Source organism: Panthera pardus, unplaced genomic scaffold (assembly GCF_024362965.1).
Source record: "Panthera pardus isolate Hobbes unplaced genomic scaffold, ASM2436296v1 HiC_scaffold_24, whole genome shotgun sequence".
In the NCBI taxonomy this organism is placed as follows: Eukaryota; Metazoa; Chordata; class Mammalia; order Carnivora; family Felidae; genus Panthera; species Panthera pardus.
Window position 1 is genome coordinate 116905718 of NW_026526810.1, and position 21324 is coordinate 116927041.

The 21324-nt window shown below is 35.1% G+C and overlaps 1 protein-coding gene across 7 annotated transcripts in view; it reads right to left on the minus strand.

The window, feature by feature from the left end:
- The window catches only part of CEP128 (centrosomal protein 128), a 383316-nt gene that overhangs the window by 37490 nt on the left and 324502 nt on the right, over positions 1 to 21324 (minus strand). For 6 of the 7 annotated variants that reach the window (XR_008417279.1, XM_053889680.1, XM_053889681.1 and 3 more), the window contains one exon: positions 16099 to 16122. The exons of the other annotated variant lie outside the window; for it this stretch is intronic. Coding sequence is in view for 5 of the 6 variants with exons in the window: in XM_053889680.1 (XP_053745655.1) it covers positions 16099 to 16122 (24 nt within the window). In the remaining variant the exon portion in view is untranslated. The remainder of the gene's footprint in view (positions 1 to 16098; positions 16123 to 21324) is intronic. 7 annotated transcript variants of the gene reach the window in all.

Consider the following 21324-nt stretch of genomic DNA (forward strand, 5'->3'; position numbering starts at 1 on the left):
CCATTTACTCTGGTCCAATAAGTAAAGTTTTAAAAACAGTATTTTACTTATTTGATAAATAATTTAGAGAATATTTAAAAAACAGATTAACAGTGAAGAATAACTTTGTTGGAAATTTTAGTAAGAATTTAAGCATATTATATATTCTCCTGGTTTTAAAGGTATGAATACAACGGGCTTCTGATTAACTGTCATTCATGATTCTGGAAAATACCCATCTTATAAATATTGATTCCGAATTTCAGACATTAACATTTAAATAACAGATAACAGTGAAGAATAACTTTGTTGGAAATTTTAGTAAGAATTTAAGCATGTTATATATTCTCCTGGTTTTAAAGGTATGAATACAATGGACTTCTGATTAACTGTCATTCACGATTCTGGAAAATACCCATCTTATAAATATTGATTCCGAATTTCAGATATATTTCCAACAAGTTCTAGTTTATCATTACTTCTGGTTCATTATTCTTGCACTTGCATCTTCAAAACACAATACTTCTAAAAGTATTGACAGCCCCTATTTTTTTAAATTGATAAAGCTATCTTTTCACTACATAATTGCAATTTTTTTTCATTTTTTATATCTATAAGCATCAATTAGGATGGTCAATCCAATGAAAAGTTTCTTTTCTGTATGATCTCCTCCTTCCAATCACATTTTTATACAATCTGCTTTCAACGTTTGCCCACTTAGGAACCATATGAAGTAAATACACAGGAATGCAAGATGAAAGCCTACTGAATACATTCTTTTAGAAAAATGGGCTGGTCCAGCTTCTTGTTGCAAAATATTGCACGATGAAGTTCTTCTTGTTGAATAACTAACTGGATGAGAGTATCCTATTTCCTTTTTGTCCTTAAAAATACATTCTTCATTCATCGATTCTTCAGTTTGGAAAATTCATCTAGGATATTATCATTTGAAGATACATATTCTGGTTTTTTGCTTATATAATCAATTTCACCATCATCACTAGTTTCTAGAGTGCTGCTGTCTGTCTCTTTATATTCATTTTCTGATTCATCTAATAACTGAAATGTCTTCCTCTGTCAGTTTCCTTCTCTTTGTCATTATGAGAGAAATGAGAGATTCTGAATTCTCAACCTGCATTCAATAAAAGTAATAATAAGAAAACACTACAAAGCTTCTTCTTGAAAGATAATATAACATTTGGGAGGAACTTCTCCATGGCACTGCTACAATGTCTTATGATAGCTTTTATCCCAGATTTTCAAGGATATTTGTAAAGCAAATAGATGTAGCATTTCCCTGGGACAAAGGTTGTGTAGCATTTCTTGTAGCTCTTTTTTATAAAGATTGGGGGTTGCGTAACCTCAGGGTTCCTTAGCTATAACACAGATTCACTGCATGTGCAATGTCCACCTAGACCCATGTCCATATGGTCCCTGTGGGACCTCAGAGGCAAAGAGAAGTTGCAAATATGTATGTAGCTCACGGAGCCCACTGTGCCATGAGTAACAAAGTCTTTTGTCTCATGTCTTCTACCATCCATCAGAGTGTGTCAGACTAACTTGGTAAAGTGCAAGTAGGGTAAAATCTCTTCATTTCTTGATAGACTTTGGACAGCACAGTAAGAAAACTGAAATATTATATAATAGTAATGACTTAGTTCACTTACTACAAATCCTTCTGTGTGATTCCATTATTCCTCCACTTTCATACTATTTTAGTTTTTTTCTAGCATAGCTGGGAACGATTGATGGATAACATATAGAATAATTCCAAGGATGATGAAGTAGGAAAATGCTTCACGAAAATAAGCTCACCAAGATCCATTATGTATCTTAGATTTATAACATGGTTCAATAGATCCATACGGTATTTGCAAGACAGAATCAGTGTTTTCCCTTTTAAAAATGAGGAAACTTTCTCTTTATTCTTTGGAAGATATTTAAGAAAGAATAAAAGTAAAAAAAAAAAAAAATCAATCCTTACCAAAGGAACTGAAACTCAAGATTGGGTCCAACTAACCCTGATGATATACTGAAGATTATAGCACCTCTCAGAATCCTCTTCAAGCATGTAGTGCCTAATTTCTCTTCCCTTTGAGCCTTCCTGAACTGCTTCTAGGTGGTCTGATGGGAAGTGTGATAATTCATGAACCGCTTGCACAACACTGCCTTGTAAGAAGACGTGTTTCACACTCAATCCTTCACATGGAGTATCTATCTGGTTGTCACATGCTGAATGGAGAAACGATTCAAAGGTAATGAATGTGATGCTACAAAGGGGATTAATACAAAGGTAGTAAAAGGAGAAACAAGAAGAAATGAGGAAGGCAGGTAGTTTATATAACCTTAGTCAAGAGGCCAAAAGCAAACGGATTAAAAAGCCAATTTTCCCAATATGTTGATTTACAAAACAACTTATTTGTTTTGTAACTGTTCATATAGCTTCCAAAAATGTTTTTTTTCCACTGGCCAGTTTGTTACAATTTGTTAAGATAAGAGAATTAGTCATTTGGCAAATTCATGACTGGATAAATTTGCCCTTCACGTTAAGTCTGACAAATTTAAATTTCAGTAAGATACTTGAAAATTAAAGAAAACAATGCCTGAGAAAGAATCTTACAACGGTTTTGGTAGATTAGAAAGAAGAAATACTGGAGACAGAATATATGATACTATAGTAGAAATGGCATGGAATTAATTCAGTGGAAATGAATAGAACAAACTCCGATAGACACGAAGGGAGAGTAGCTCCAGGCTGGAGGGGATGAATCATAAGGCATATTCTTAAAGGTCATGTTGACAATGACCAAAATCAGGGATTCTCAAACATGACTTCAAATTAGAATCATCTGGGGGAGCTGTAAAAAATACTGAGTCCTACCCCAGGTCAACCAAATCTGGGGGTGGGAGCATGTTGAACTAAAATTGTTAGGATTATTAAGATCTGTAAACCCACATGTCTCAGAGCCAAAGTTTGACACAATTGAATTGAATTTTGGAGGTAAACTTCATATGATATAGAGTACTTAGACATATAACCTGTGTGGTGAAACTCAGACAAAAATTCGAATGTCCTGATTAATGAGCCCAAACTTTCCAGTCCATATATATCCTGCTTCTGTGACTGGTGAAAGTAACACACCCGTAATGGAGGAATATTTTTAAAAATGAGAAAAGGACTTTCCCATCGATTATCTCATTTGCTCTTCTCAACAAAACAGTGAGACAAGCAGGCCAATAATTGGGCTCACTTTATAGATAATAGAAATTAGGCTCAGAGGAGTGAAGTGAGTTGTCGCTGTGATAGAGCCAGGGCTCACAACTAGATCTTCTAACTCCCAGTCTACCAAATCCTAATCATTCTCTAAGACATTTGGAGGTTACCTGCCTTTTTGCCTTTCCCTCTCACTCACCTGCAAATACACTCTTCTTCAAGGAAAACTAATGTGTAATGAGGACTTTTGAGGTATTACAGAACAAAACAAGTTCTGAGTTAGAAATAATAGAGAAATGCAAGGGATGAAAACAGGAAGTTCTCTGAAAAGATGTAAAGGGAGTACTTCATTGACTCCAGGTGTTTTGTCAGTGAGTTTCTATTTAATGTGTTTTAGACAATCTGGTTCATGTCTGATGACAAGTCAAGGATATGTCTCACTGGCCTTTGCTGTGGATAGGTAGACGGTGAGAGGATAGTAGTGAAAAGCACCGAAAAAGCTTCAGAAAACCATTTACGTAACACCAGCCACGCAAAAATAATTAGGAACAGAGAGCTTAAAGAGAATAATGAGGGAAGGGCTATTTTGATGGTTTGGCCTTTTACCGTTTGATGTTCAAATATAATGTAATTGGGGGCAATGATAGGTTGAAATCATTCACTAATGTTAAATAATTAACATAAGACCACTTTGGATATTTATATTAATAGTGCTAATAGTGACAATTTATGCTCTCTCCAGCCTTTCATCTGAGATCAAAGTTTGTTAAAAGCCCTAAATAAACTTTATAAACACTTGTGTAAGTAGAATTAGAGTTGGTATGTGGATGCATAAAATAAAACAGATCCACTGAGGCACTGAGCATCACTGAGCAAGCTCAAGACAGAACTAGTAATGCGAACGAGGCATGCCAACCCTTTTCTTCAAGATTCAAAAGGAAGAAAACTAGTTCAAAGGTGCTTTATAAAACTCTATTTACCAATAAGTTGAGGGCATATTCTGACAATCCTACATATGGTCCAGGAATGTCAATGTCCTATGTATAAGTCCACTTCTTGCCCTGCTCAAGAAAGACACGGGATCTAGCTGTTGATTTCCTTCTTTTTCGTTCTGCACATTCACTAGACACTTGTCAAGTGTTCCTTAATCATGTCTTCATTGCTCTTACGAGTCACAAGAGGAGTATGTGGAATGGAAAGAACACTGTGTCACTGATCAGGACACCTGAATTCTAGCCCTAGTTTTGCCACTTGGCAATTCATCAACTTCTCTGGCCTGCAGGGTGAGGGGTTTTCAAAAGGATCTCTAAGACTCCTTCCAGGTGGAATGTTATCTAAAATGGCAGCAGGGACTTAATCTGCTATCTCCATAGGAAATTAGAGAGACACGGTAGGGATTCAACAAGTACCTGTTATATAATATCTTATGATTGAGTGAAGTAAATTGTTTGATAGCAACTATTGGTAGGTCAGAAATTTTGAAGGCCAGAATTTTAATTCCTTTTAGATTAGACCAGAACCTATTAGGGAGGGGAGCTTCTAGATATCACCTAGCCCAGCCCAATCATTAAAAAAAAAATAAGAAAATTAAAAATGAGAGAGGTTAAACACATTGCCCAGGCTCACATGCCTGGCCATGATAGAGATATGACCAGAACCTAGCTTTTCTGACTCTGAATCAGATACTATTTTTACCATATCATCATCATTTAAACTAGGCACATAATAATTTTCAGCTAAAACTTGTCTGTAATTTGTTAAAATTAGATGCACAAAATAAAAATCCCCCAAATCAGCTTTTTATTTAAAGGCTACTTCAAACATGTAAGATATACTATTCCCACCAGCTACATATTAAGGGTATAATACAAATATTTTGTTTTATAGTTAAGGTAGGATCTTTAAAAAAAAAAAAACAACAAAACTTAATACACTACTACTCGGAGATTTTACCCATATGTGCTCTCTTGAAGAAAACAGAAAGCATTTCTTATATGTATTATATTTTTTCAGAAAGCTACTTCCATCGTGTTTTGTAATATACACTCATATTATCTTCTCTATATAAAGCAAGAGCTTCTTTCTGAGGATGCACTATGTTACTGATAGTATTTAGAGTGGGGCTATGAAACACATTGCCTAGCAAGGCAGTTAGGCAGTATGACTACTTATCAGCATCAAATATGAAGCTGTCAGTCTGACCTCCAAACACTGAGCAATTTGATAATATTAAATTCATCTGCTGGTGAAGCTGCATTCATTATATAATTTCTCAATGACACTTTCCCTATGTCACCGTGTTTATGAGAAATTTGACAGGGCTGTAAGAAACCGTTTTTGCAGGCTGAAGGAAGTCTTACATTTTTAAATTGGTCATCACCTTTTGCCACAAGGTTGCAACTCTTAATAAACAGCCTATTTGTTTGAGTAGCATTTTCTTCCTTTGACCTTAAATACAGACATGTTTTAGAAATTTAACCCTTTGAAGATGACCCCATTATTGGAAAACGTACATATTTTAATACTGACTAATGCAGAAAACAGGCTCTGTATTTTGGGACAAGGTGGCGAAAGGAGAATGTCTAGATTGTTTCAACCAAGATCCCTCATGAGAGATTCATGAGGATATTTCCGTTTGCCCTCAATGCGAATATACAGAAGGTAGACTAACATTAGAGCAGTGGGAAACTTGGCAGAACGGGCTAGGACAGGGTTTGTGCAAAACCTTTTTCCGGTTTCAGTTTGAATGGGTTCCCAGGAAGTGTCAAGTTTGAACAAATCCAAAATTTTACAATGTAGCTCAGCCAAAACTGCTGAGATTCACCTGATTCTGGGTCAAAACTGTACAGAGCACACTGCGTTTTATTTGGTGTAAAGCCAATTTGACTAAACCTTTCAGGCAACTTCAATGAGAGGCTCATAGTCTTGGCAAAACCAAAAATGAACCTAGCTTGATCTTTGGTTTTGAAACAGCAAGTTCTGGCTTTATAAAGAGATAAAGGCAAGTTTTACTTAGCTTTAAGATTCTTACAAATACTTAGAAGAAGCATTGCAAATAATTAACAGTTATTTGGCCAGATTTACATACTCAAGTCAGTTACTTCCTGAGCTTAACCAGGACACTTCAGTAAGTACGTTAACTCTATTGGCACCATATATTCCTAAGTGGCGTAGAGCTGAATTTGGTGTTCTAACAAAGAACAATGGTGCTTCTTCAACAACTTAAGTGCTTGAAGAGTGGATCACACATGTAGTAGGATGAAGTACAACCAGTGCTGGCTCCAGGTGGGATGGAAATAATTAAAAATAAAAACTCCAATGGCAATTGTCTACTGTTTTGGCAGATGTGTGAAGGGAGAGAATATAGCGTTACTTGGTAATTTCCACGGAGACATACTGGCATTCTCTTGTACTCTTGAAGATCAACTGGTGTGCATGGTTCAAATCTGTTACCACTAATATTACCTGAATGAATCCTTTAGGGGTGTGCTAAAGGATCCAACAGCTTTCTTTTTTCTTTTTGAATAAAACCTATATTTCTAAGAGTTTCCCAGCGTTTTGTAATTTTTCCCAATATAGGTAAATTTATGTATATATTTCTCCATATTGCTACATATTAGGATTTATCCTGTAAGTTATATCATCTCTTTAAGTATACATTGAAAACAAGGGACATTGGATTGTTTTAGGTCACTTGGATTTGAGAAGCTGATTAAACACTGAGAAATTATAGCTACATAATTACACATTTGCTCTAAGTCAATGATTTTCAAAATTTTGAGTAAATACTCTCGAAATAATTTTTTAAACTATGTATCTACCTTATCCCTCCCCACCCCCCCCCCCCATACACATTTCAAGGTTTTCCAAATGTTTTCGTCATAAATTTAGGTAGTTGCAGAGGATGAAATTTCCGGAATATTGTAAATACTGACATTTTCAAATAAAACTCTTATATTACTCACATAAACGTATCCAGCAAACTTTAAATACTTCAGTAATTTGTTACCACCATTTACCCATTGACAGAATAACTAAATTAGATCCTCTTTAGAAGACAGACATTTTATATTATTCCTTTGCCCTTTGAATTTATTTCCCATCTATTTTCCCCAACAGAGTTTTCTCCTAATATAAAATATACTTATGTTTGGAAGTCTTTTGTATTGGTTATCCTATCATACTTCATCCTTGTCTGTAACAAAAATGTATATATAGAGAAAACTGATTTTTAAAATTCCCTGTGACCATAATGCTTTAAGTGTTACATATTTTTATTGCCTGAATTCTCATTATAACTAATATTAGGTATATTAAAGTTTTTGAGAAGAAATATTAATGTAAAATGTATAAGGACTCCAAAGCTTCCAAAAGTATATCCCTTAATGGATGGATACTGCCTACTTTTCTCTTGTACTCAATTAGTTCATGTATCCATAAGTAAGTGCTAACTTTTGCTTGAATAAGACAGGAATCCATTTCACTTCTATTTCTTTTTTGTTTGTTTGTTTCTGTAGATTTAATCACTGAGAAATCTTGTTCACATGTAACAGTACGTGAGAATGAAAGTGGTTTTGTTATAACAATGTCACTCAGTTGCCTTCCTAGTTTTATGGCAAATATTACATAGTGATCTGTCATCAAAAATTAATTTTAATGATCTATCAGCTTGATTAGGTCCTCTTTCAGTTTTGTTGAAAGCAAAGAATTAGAAACTACTTGACTTGCCAAAGGACTGTAATGTAGTTATTAAAGTCACTCACTTTGTTTTGGAAGGTATATGAAAGAGGCTTTATTTACCAAGACTTATCAAATGACTACAACTGTTTTTTTCACTTAGAGGCATTTCGCTGAATTCTACATATGAAGAAAGTATGAAGAAAACTAAAAATATTAATATTAATACCATTCTCTCAGTATACATTTTTAATACTTTTGTTTTAGGGGTGCCTGGGTGGCTCAGTAGGTTAAGCATCTGACTCTTGATTTCAGCTCAGGTCATGATCTCACGGTTCGTGAGTTTGAGCCCAGCGTCAGGGTCTGTGCTGATAACACAGAGCCTGCTTAGGATTCTTTCCCTCTCTTTCCCTCTCTCTCTCTCTCTCTCACTCTTTCTCTCTCTCTCTCTCCCTCTCTGCGCCCCCCGTCCCACCCCCGACCCCCCCACCCCCTGCTTATGTACTTGCACACATGCATGCTCTCCCTCTCTCAAAAATAAACTTAAAAAAATACTTTTATATTAGCATTAAATATATTTTCATTAAAACCCTAGAGTTGCAGATTGGCAAAGCTAGTCCTTATGTCAAACCAATCAGCCAAATCAGGCTAACTTTCTGGCAGAAAAAAGTCAGACTTGATTTTTCAGTTCTATAAATGTGTTAATATGCTCTGTGACAACCACTTTTTGAATTATAATTCTAAGACAGATAAATAAGGCATGGAGCCAGGCCAAAGTTTGTCACCTGAATAAAAGAAGACACTTTCAATTACTTCTTTCCAACCCTCAGTTTTGTTCTCAGGAGCTATACATTTGTTCCTGATTATAGTAGGGGGGTAAAAGAGGTGAGGTCATTAAATAAAATTGTCATTATTCCTCCGCAACATCTATCAACAATATATATCAATTTCAGAATATATATTCCCAATACCACATATATCTAATAAACCATCTTATCAAAAATATATGTATGACTAACAAGGACAAGAAGCCTTACCTTAGTGACTTGATTAGAGGAGGCCTCGAAGGCATCAAAATCATAAATTGCCCCTTGTTTGGCACCTTGAAGTGTCTGGGGGAATCTGGCATCATGGAACCTTGGGTGGGTGAAGAATAGGCCTTTCTTTTGTAAAGGGAGAGGAGGTTGATTAGGAAAAGTACGGTGGCCTCCTCAGGCAGGGTCATTTTAGGACTCTGCTTGAAATGCATGTAGAAGCTGAGGATGTAAAAATCGATTCTCTTAAAACTATCTGTGTCTGAAGACCCCTTGGAAAATCTCTGCCTACTCCTAGGGGTTATTTTACTCCAGTCTGGAGACTAACTCACCAGCTATCTCTGAACATTACCCTCAGGGACAGCATTAATCATTTTGTCATAAAATTAAAAAAAAAAAAAAAAAGTTCTGTTAACATGTTCCCATTCCTTTTTTTTTTTTTTTTTTTTTGGCGAAATGTGTCAGATACAAAAGAGTACATAAAATATATACACACAGTTTGAAGAAAATTGACAATTCTTTGTGATTTCAATTAGCATTTCCCTGTTTACTAATGAAGCTGAATATATTCACATATTTCTTTTTCAACCGAAATGCTTGCTCATATCTTTTACCCTCTTTTACTTTTCTTTTTTTATTTCTGAAATCTAGATTATCTTTTTCTAATTGCTTTGTTGGCAATAAGATTTGGATACAATTTGATTTGGATACAAACTGCTACTCAGCTATATATTTTGCCACAAATATATTTTAAGTGTGGCTTTTCTTTTCACTATTTTTATGTTGTCTTTTGACTTACAGCAGTTCTTAATTTTAGCGTGGTCACATCAGTCACATCTTTTAGGATCTGCGTTTTCAGTGTCATCCCCCCTCCCGCCCCCGCCGAAATCCTTCAAAGTTCCAAGATCATGAAGATATTAAACTACACTTTGTTTTAAAGTTTTGCATCTGAGATAGAGGTTAAATTTCTTTTTTTCTATACCAGCAATTGAAAAGTCCCTCCTTATTTCCCTGATCAGGGATGCCAGTTGTACCAGACATCACATTTCCATGTACACGTATTTCTGCTTATGGGTCGTATATTTGATTACACTGGCCTATTTTTATATTCCTGTGCCAAGACTACACTACCTGAATTTTCATAGCTTTAATAAGATTTCATATATAGTACGAAAACTACCCCCAACTTGCTCATCTTCAGAACTATCTTGGCTATTCCGGAGTATCTTCTCTGTGAAGAACTTGCATTTTTGTTGTTGTTGTTGTTTGATTTTTTTCTATGTATTTTGTATTTTTTGTTCCTTTTGTACTGGTACACTTTTAGTTACATTTTCTTAGTACTTGTTGCTGGAGTTAGAAAGAGAATGGACTTTCTTAAACTCTATTTTTCTTAACTATGAATTCCTAGAACTTTTTAGACAGCAACACTGTTTGCAAATAACAACTGTTTAACTGCTTTGGTTAGGACTGCATGCATAGTATCTAACAGAAGCTGTGGAATGGGGCATCCTTTCCTTGTTCCTGGTCTTAAAGGAGGACTTTCAAAACGCTAAGATAATGTCTGTCATTGATTTTTTTTTATATGACTCAGATTAAGTAAATTCCCTTCTAAGTTTGCTAAACAGGTTTTGATAATGATATGAGAATAAATGCTTCTTATTCATCCACTGAGATGATCTTATTAAATTTATTTCTCCTTAATCTGTCATATGGTGAATTACATTGATTGATTTCCTAATACTAAACCAACTCTGAATTCCTGGAATAAACCCAGTTTGTTCATGATGAATTCTCCTTTGAATACATTCCTGGATTTATTTTGCTAATATTTTGTGTATAATATTTTTGCATCCATGTTAATGCGTGAAAAGTCCCTTAATTTCCCTTATTTATACTTTCTATGTCTGGTTTTGTCTCCAAGGTTATGCCAACTCATAATGAGTTTGGCATGTTCCCTCTTCTTCTAGTTTCTGGAAGAGTTTTTGTAAAATTAAAATCATCTGTTCCCATAATATTTGGTAGAACTTCTCTAAAAAAATTATTTGGGGTTGGTGGCCCCTTTCTAGAGAAATTCTTAATTGATTAAAAATTGTTGATGAGACTTTTTATTATTTTTAAAGATTTACTTATGGCACTATTCATGTTATTTCTGCTTAACTCTGGAAAATTAATTTTTTTCTGGGAATTTAGTTATTTCTCCTAATATATGATTACAAAATTATTCACAATACTCTGGTATGTGGTTAAATTCTCAAATAGCTATAGTAATATCCACTTTTTCATTCCTAATATTATTCATTTGTATCTACTCTCTTTTTTTTCTCCATCAGTCATGCTGGGTATTGGTTGTTTTTTTCTTTTTAAACAACCATCTTTACTGGGCTTGCATATTGCATGTTTGCTTTCTATTAATTATAATCCTTTCTCTATTTTTTCCTTTCTTTTTCTTTTTTCTTTCTTTTTTTTTTTTTTTTTTTTTTTTTTTTTAGGTTTTTGTGCCATCCTTTTAATTTCTTATGCTGGGTGCTAAGCTCATTATTTTTCATCCTTCTTTTCTAATTAAAGATGTGAGCCATGAAGTCGCCCCATAAATACTACTTTTGCTGTATCACACACATTTTATAACACAGTGTTACTATTATTATTCATATCCATATATTTCATAACTTCTACTCTAGTTTGTTTTCTGACCTTGAGTGGATTAGAAGTTTACTTTGAAACTTCCAAAAGTCTATGCCTTATCTGGTTCTCTTTTTGAATCCTAGAGCTAGTTATAATCATCCACAAAATTCTGGCCCAAGGAAATGGACAGAAATAGTATGTTCAAATTCCAGTGTCTACTAAAGGGAAATTACCTGCTCTCTCTTCCTTTCTTTTGTCTCATTACAATGCAAATCTAAAGGCTGGAAGTGGTTACAGGCATCTTGGATCAGGAGCAGGACATTTGCATCCCTACACACTACATCTGCCGTGACACAAGGCCTGATTTAAAACCACTTTATGGGGGCACCTGGGTGGCTCAGTCAGTTAAGTGTCAGACATTGGCTCAGGTCACGATCTCATGGTTCGTGAGTTCAAGCCCTACATCGGGTTCACTGCTGTCAGCAAAGAGCCCGCTTCAGATCCTCTGTGACCCTCTCTCTGCCCCTCCTTTGCTTGCACTCTCTCAAAAATAAATAAAACATTAACGAAGATTTTATGCTCAAAATAAAAGCTAAATAAAAATGAATAAATAGCTGTGCTACCACTTTAACTCTCTGTGTTGTAGATAACTGATAGCAATGCAAATGAGTCTTGTTCATAGACTTGCAAATAAATGTTGTCTGGGGGAGTTTCAACTTATTTCCTTCCTCCACAATGGAAGAAACCAGTTTTGCATCTAATTTAAATGCATGTCAGAACTCTAGTGCTTACCTATGTGTGGTTCTTTTCTCCTTTAAGCCTCAGTAACATTTTATTCATTCTCTCATTAATTAAAGAGTTAAATAAACTCATTTGTCATGATTTCATTTCATATTTGTAGAAGAGTCATGATTTCATAATTTTACTTTTTTGGTAAAATTGTCTTTTAACAAACCCTTTGGTTTCTTACTATCTTCAAAGTTTAATTACAGCCCCAACATAAATGCCTTCTCTGGCTCTTTCTGCCTGACCCTGATTCTCCACTTTCAGAGATGAATCTAATCTCCTCCATCATGTCCTCAAAGTACAAAATCCATGGTTTTTCCTAGAACCTGGACCATGATGTCTTATTTTATAATTTTTCTTTAAAAATTTTTTTTCTTTATAAAAGCTCCTACAAAATGCATTGTGTTTCCTTCATGTAGTATAGACAATGTATCTTTATCTTACATCATTAATTTATTTACATGTAAGTAACTTCTCAAGTACGAATTCCTTTGGAGAACTGATTATAGTTTTTCCTTTTCTCCTCCATTGTCAACACAGTGCCTTGTATAGTACCCAATAAATATCCACTGCTATGTCTCATCCATGGCCCATCAACTGGGGCTCTCCATCAAGATTTGTTTTTTAGGTAATTACTTAGCTTTATTTGGGGTATTAGCCTGTTATATTTTGGTTAAGAGTTGGTTCATTACTAAAAAATTCACATTAAACTTTAATGAAGATCCTAAGAACTTTTGTGAAACATCAAATAAAGTTTAAACCTAACCAAAAAGGCTAGGGGAAAATAATAAATTGATTTACTTCCGGGGAATTTTTTTCTTCAACTATTGGGACTGGTTCTGTGTAAACCCGCATACCCTTATGTGAGTGTCACATATGTACAGTTTGACATCCATTCTACAAATGTTTACTGATTGTCCAGTATATATCAGGAATGTTTGATAGGCCCTGGGTTGCATTTGCAAGTAAAAAGTACTTTCTAACCCAAGAAGCTTACATGCTAGTGAAGAAGGAGAGGGAAAAGTTGAAGAAGAGGAGGAAAAACAGACACATGATCCTTACATAAGTATATAGATCACTGGGGACAAGTCATCTCAAGTTGCTCATTATGATGAAAAGACCATCTCATTTTCAGCTGTTATAACTACTGAACCTTTAAAATCTCCTAATGAAACAATGAAGTTTTGAACTTTTGCATATTTGTATTACCAGAACATACACCCTACATCCAATATCTTATGTTAATACCAACCCAACCAAATGTAGACCACCAATTCTTTTCTACGGTTTAAGTGCTGAGTTGTGAGAGAATAATAAATGATCTTGAGATTACTTTCAGCATATTTGATTTTATGAACTATAAAACACTTTACCAGTTGAATAGTCTACCAAGTGTATTAAATCTGCTGCTTATAATGCCATATGAAGTCAAAGGACTTTATAATATTTGAGCATTAACATTATTACTGAGCATTTTCATTTTTATGGCTTTACTTATGATAATTATTTCAAATTAAAACCATCTTGAGAAAACTGCCACTGTAAAAAAACCCTGTCCATTTAATCAATTTTATTTTTCTCATGATGACTTTTTATTTTTACCTTTATTCCTAAAGGAATGCTTAGAATAGGTACTTACTAAGATCATACTCCATAGTACTTTTAGTAAAGAGATTGATAAATTAAAAAGACTAGCAAATACTAATAAAATTTATAGGTTTTGGTTTCTGCTTGTATGATTTTAAGTTTTGCATGGCATATTGGTATAATGCAAATGATTAAATAAGAAATAATAAGCAATCACATAATGATAACCTAACATTTGTTTAGCCCTAAACATGTTCATATATATTTTCTCTCTTAATTCTCACAACTTGGTAAAATAAGTTTAATTATTGTTATCTTTATTTTTACAGAGGAGGGAATCAAGAAACAAGTGATTTGCTAAATGTTGTATAAGTGGCATTTTATATGCTGAACCCAAGTCCTCACACTCAAAATTTCTATTTTTGTTCATATTTTTAAAAAGAGTGTTTAATTCACAAGCCAAATCCTGTTGGCAAGACACTTCCTAAGAGTAAGTAAAATATATGTGGAAGAACACTAAACATTTTATTCACCTACAATGTCATCATACTGAAACTGAGAAGGTCAGTGTAATTTCCAAATGGCCCAGTTAAATCTAAGGAATAGATTATTTACCCACTAGGGTCTGGACACTGTCAATCAAAATCACTTGCTTACACAGGACTAAAATGTGCCCCATTAGCATCTCTCCACCTCACACTCACAAAATAAATATTTTATTCTTTACTGGCCATATTGTTGAAAGGCTTCTTTTTTTTTTTTTTCCTGTTCATTAAAAACATAGAAAGAAAAAACAAAAATCACCACTAGTCCCAAGCCACTCTTAATATTTTGTGTGCTTGCTTTCTGAGTCTTTTTTTAACACAAAATACTCAATATTTGCATCACACTCCCCCTCACACACATAAATATATATACTACTTTATATACTGCTCCCATATTATGGGGAGCATAATATGGCAATATTTACTTTTTAAAAATATGACTTTTTATGGCTGAAAATCTTTCATCATAAGGTGGTACCATAATTTATTCTACCATTCTTTCAATTCACATGGTTTTCATTATACAAAGGTTTATTTATAAAAGTAATATAATGTTTTATAAAACTTGAAAAAATAGAGAAAGGAATGAAATCACAGCCCTAACTCATGTCTAACAAGTCACTGATGAGTTTTGCTACATCTCTTCTACTTTTTATTCATATGCCTATCATTACATGTTATTATTGAAGTAGACACAATTTTATTTTATTTTTTAATTTGTCTTTTAGTACAAGCCCTTTCCATAACCATAGTGGCATGTTGGGTGGAAAGTCCACACTTTAACCATTTATTACTGTATTGTCAAACAAGAGGTTGTCCCTTTTTCTCTAAAATCATTTCAAATAAATCATTTTACAGTAAACATTGCAGTGCATGTGTCATGCACCTCAAGAAATGTATTCCCTAATAGTAGATTCCTGCAAGTAAGAGTATTGAGAAAAAGGCTGACCAGCTTTTAACATTATTTGGGTAGTGGTAAAAACAATGGACAAAAATACTGAGGTTGGGGTGCCTGGGTGGCTCAGTTGGTTAAGCATCCAACTTTGGCTCAGGTCATGATCTCACGGTTTGTGGGTTCGAGCCCTGCATCGGGCTCTGTGCTGACAGCTCAGAGCCTGGAGCCTGCTTCTCATTCTGTGTCTCCCTCTCTCTCTGTCCCTCCCCAGCTCACACTCCATCTCTCTCTCTCTCTCTCTCTCTCTCTCTCTCTCTCTCTCTCTCTCTCTCAAAAATAAATAACATTAAAAAATTAAAAACAAAACATACTGAGGTTCACTATCTGGACCTCAAAGTATAAGCAGGATCCCAATCTCCACTTCTTGTCAACCAATCCTTTTAGTGACTGGGAAATATAGAAACAAACAGATAGGATATTGATTACATTTAAACTAATTATGTTTTCCATAATTTAGGACATCTTGGTATCATCATTCTTGATGTTTTTTTTTTTTTACCATTATTTTCATTTTAAAGGTGTGTATCCACCTACCTTTCAGGTATAGTTTAGCTTAGTCTCTCCCCTTTCAATCCTAGATGTAGTTTTAGAAGTGCTTTCTGGAATTGCTTCTTTGGGTGGGGTGAGGGGTGCTCTGAAATCCACACCAAGACACAACGGTAATTCTGACAAAAGGAGAAAGAAAATGCCCCAACTTACCGTTTCTAATGCATTTACACGGTCCTGCAAATAAAGCATAATATATAATTATAAAAACAAAGCATTAAAAATCATTTCAAGTTTACTTAACTGTCACATTTTCTCTTTATCTTCCATTGGTAATAATGTATTTAAAAAATATTTAAAAAATGAGAATCCCTACTCAGGATGATTTCTACAATCAAAACAGTCATAAAAGAATCACTGTACTTCTTATCTCACCCAGTGTTAGGACTATAAGACTTAATTTAACAGTAAATATCATAAATTCAGATATAACTACCAAACAGAATATACTTTACCACTTTCACATTGGTAAAATTATTTATTTAAGGATTTATAAATATTACACACGTTTGGTTATAAAAACAACTAGACAATAGTGGTGATATAAAAAAAGGACTATAGCACACATACCAGCCCTCAGGTATACAGCACAAAGTATGATTTGGAAAGTAAAGTTCAGACATAAGAATAACTTCATCAATTAAAATTAAGAAGTAATTTGTTAACTGAAACAATACAGGAAAAATAAACAAGGAAGATCTATCACATGCTGGAACCCAGATGGGCCTTCCTTATCTGTAGTATCTTAGAAGTTTTACAGAAATCTTGGTTTTAAAAAAGGGTCACTGACAATATGACTTAAACAGCTAAATGACTGGTGTGCCTCGGAGGCTCAGTCAGTTAAACATCTGACTTCCGCTCAGGTCATGATCTTCATGGTTTGGGAATTCAAGTCTCGAATGGAGCCCCGCATTGGGTTCTGCACTGAGGGCGCAGGGCCTGCTTGGGATTCTCTCTCTCGCCCTCTCTCACTGTCCCTTCCTCCATGCTCCTGCTAGTGTTGCGCACACTCTCTCTGACTCTCTCAAAAAAAAAATAAAGTTAAAAAAATGCCACATGATTAAGTAAACGGTTGCATTCTTGAACTGACATCTACATTCTCTCAGCTCTTTTCAGAGCTGACAGATACATGGAGGAAGTCTTTACCAAATAAAAAAACGCTGGATTTGTGAGAGGAATGTCTGAAGATTCAGGAAAAGAGAAAGCTCTCTTTTTTAGGAAGATCAAGGCCACTTTTCTTCCTTTTCTCTCATCTAAAGCAGTGGGAGGAGATGCGTGAAATCTGGATTTCTTTTTTGTTTAATCAAATGAATCATTTGTCCTAAGAGGCAAAGGGGGGAACTGGTACAGAGAGCCACTCAGCTCAGGTCTCTTGTGGTCCTACAGGGATCCACGTGGACCCAGGACACTTAGGAGCAGCAAGAACTTGGCGCTCACTGCCGAACTCCCAGCCTCACCTAACACACAGAGGCCTTGCCTTTGGAGGACTTCTGCAATATGATCCACAACCCTCAGATGGGAAACTGAGTTGAACGTTTCTACCCGTTAAACATTTGGTTATGTGGGTACAAGTTAAGTGAATATATTATGCAAAATCAGCCCAAAGCAGACTGTTCTTAGCAACATAATCTGTTTAATTGCATTTTGTTGGCATACTGTAGAGAACCTCACCCTCGTCCCCATAATTTTCGTGAAATAACCGCTGTTTTGTTGGTGACTTGTGTACTGTCACTTTTGAATGCTTCATAATAAATGCATATAATAATGCCTCAAGGGGGCTTTGATCTATTGTACCAGGCATCTTATTCACAGTGCATCTGGGACAAAACCATTCAGCAATGCTTTATCATCCTTTGCAGATTGAACAGAAGACCTCATTAGATACCTTATAGAGACAGAAATAGCCTTTGGGCAGGATCACATTTATATGAACCATCTTGGAAGCCTTTAAAAAATAAATAAAGCCACTATTTGGACCTTAAATTTTCTCCATACATTTATGGGCTCACGTTTTTCAGGATTAGCACATTTTAAAAGAACACAGACAGCTAGTTTGAAATCAGAGATTTCATATGATGTCAAAATACTAGAATTAAATTTTGTCTGTCCTAATTCAGATCTCAGTGTTTGGCAAAGACAGACTGATATAATTTATATATTGGTGTCTTCATTTTACTTGAATATTTCTTACCAGATTTAAAAAAAATACACACTGTCGTGGACTGCATGTTCATATCCTCACAAAATTCATGTATTGAAACCCCAATCTCCAATGCTATGGCATCTGGACATGTGATCTTTTGCAGGCAATTAGGTCACGAGGACAGAGTCCTCATGACGGGATCAGTGCCCTTATAAGAAGAGACACAAGAAAGTCTGCTTCTCTTTCTGCTCTCTGCCACATAAAGGCATAATGAGAAAAGTTGGCCATCTACAAGAGGCCCAGCAAGAGGGGCCTCACCAGGACCAACTCTGCCAGCACCTTGATCTTGGACTCCTCATCCCCAGAACTATGAGAAACGTTTGTTGTTTAAGCCACCCAGTCTTTGGCAATTTATCATAGCAATCCAAGCTATGTGCCTAGTCTTTCAGACTATGAACACAATTGGTCAAAGAAAACTCCATTTTGTTAAAGTATAAAAATGAATACATGATTTATTTCAGTGCAACTTACTGACGTCTTTTCATCTATAACCCACTTCATTCCAAATTGGTATTGAGACAGCTTTCTATGAAAAATGTAATATGTTACCAAAATGAGAAAATTACGGAAACAAACAATTCAGTTCATTAACCTGAATTTAAATAATTCAATTTGCCAATCAACAGCGGCTAATAGAATACCAGCCATCGTAGCCAGTTAGTGAGCCTCGTCTAGATTGTAGAGTTGTTTGGTCTTAATTGTGGGCAGTAAATAAAAAGAAACTACTCCTAGTCTTTATGAACTTACTAACTTGCTTTGAAAATTTAAGAAATGCTTTCTGAAAATTTAAATGTTTGACTTCTTTTTTGGCAGGTAAGGTTAGTTATTATAATTCTGTATATAAAAAAATTAGGCTACTGCAAGTATTTATTCTCTAACAAAATATTTTCATACTTCCTCTCATGTTCTTAGCAAAACAGAGGTAACTTAAGCCAGCGCTGTGGCATTGACACAGCCCAGGAAACAAGTGCCAGTATATGTCCTAGAATGGACATATAACTACACCACAATAAATTATATTGGTCTTAACCTCTCCCACTCTCACCAGAAGGGCAGCCACAGTGTTTTGTTCTTGTTGTATAATCTCCAATTTTCATTTCAACCCAGCTTACCTTCAAGTCCAACCTGAAGGCTCAACACTTGCCCCCCTCCCCCAGCATGAACACACACTTCCACACTTGGAAAAGTACTGTGGCATTGAAAGGAGGGTTAGAAGGTGGGAGGGGCCGAGAGAGAAAACAGCCTCCAGAAATAGTGAAGATACTCTCACTGCAGTCATGCTGTTTCAGGTGGTTTCGATACATCAGTGGTTCTTATTTTTGTAGTCAGGAACTTTGGGTCTGAGGAAATTTGATCTTCTCCCCAGGAAAATATACATCATCCACAACATACACATAATTCTGCACGCACTTTTAGGAGAATTGCAGACTCTTAGGGTCCCACCGATGATGGGCCTTCAAGTCCTTTTACTCCAAACAACACTTGAAATAAGATGTAAGAATATTGTATAAATAAATTATTCTATTAAATCTAATCTGTTCATTTCTCATGTGTGAAGTATTTCTGAAAAAAATAACCCTAGTAACAAGGAAAGAAACAATTGGGAGTGGAAGGTTAAACAAAAAACAAAGGAAAAAATCCCTTCAATATTTTGAAGAAAAAGTGCTTGGGGGAAGAAAACCTGTTTTGTTGATATAGATTTTTTGTGACCGGATAATCTCCTTTCCACTATTCTTTTCATTCTACCTAAGGAGGGGGAAAGTCTAAGAAACACCTGATATGGCAACATTTAATGTTTACTCTGAAAGATTATATATGTAGTCACTGCATAGTCATTGAGCTCCACTGTGAAGTGGTAGCCATTCTTAACAAAGTGAATATTTCATAAAATTTCTGAGTATCAATAATGCTGTTAGACAATACACTATAATTCATTCCAGCTTGACATATCAAGAAGGGAGAGGCATATGTACTATAAAAACACATAACTTTTTATGCTGAGGTCAGTTAACCTGCCTTGAGCTGTATACATTCCTTTGCTACTTGGTTACCATGGGTTGGTTGTACACTGGAATTTATAACTGAACCAAGGCAGTTAGTTCATTAGCATCATCGGAGATGAGAAAATATTTGTAGGTTAAATTAGGAAATGAGTACTATATAGATCATTGGTATCTGAATCCCTGGTCATTAACAGTTTATTTGATTCATCCAAGCCAATCAAGTAGACACAAGGATTCGTCTATCTCGCATCCAAGAGATGTAGAGGCCTTCTAGGTCTAAACAATCTGAGTTTTGCCTCTGTTAAGTATAACTGAACAGGCCTAGTGACTTTATTTTATCACAATAATGCGGCATTTTCCAAGAACGCTTTACATATATCCATTTGCATATGAAAACCAATGGTATACTGGTATAAGAATGGTATAAGAATAATGGTATAAGAATAAAACAAGAGTCTCTCACTCTTCCAAGTCTAAGGATCTTTAACAGTATAGAATAATTCTGGAAACTTCCTGAGGACTGATGGATGAATAATTTTCAAAAAGCAAGCAAAGATCCACAATGGGGACTCCCTCCATTCTGTTCTAAATCCAAAAAGCCTCTCTTCCGAAAGAAAAATACACTTGGCTTCCCCCAGAGAGACCACTGTATGGCATTTTTCCTGTCAATGCTAACTTTATTTGTTTATTTATTTATATTGTTAACTCTATTTAATTAATACTCACACTTTACCTACTACTTCTTATATGATATAAAATGAAACACAAATATGTGCATTTTTCTCTATGAATTTCCATATGGCAATAAAATGAGTGTTTCTGGGTGCCTGGATGGCTCAGTCAAGTTAAATGTCTGACTCTTGATTTAGGCTCAGTGGGCTCCATGCTGACAGTGCAGAGCCTGCTTGGGATTCTCTCTCCTCTCTCTCTGTGCCCCTCCCCACTCATGCTCTCTCTCTTTCAAAATAAATAAATAAACTAAAAAAAAAAAAAGGGTGTTCCACGTAGTGATTTAAAATAAATTGAAACAAAATAAAGAGCTAAAAACTGCAAACAACCTTAATGTTGCCACACCAAAAAAAGCTTCAAAATATAGCATAATTTGACCTTGAATACATCAAAGGAATCAATGATCTATACATAAAGTTGCATGCTACTTAAAAGTCAGATAAA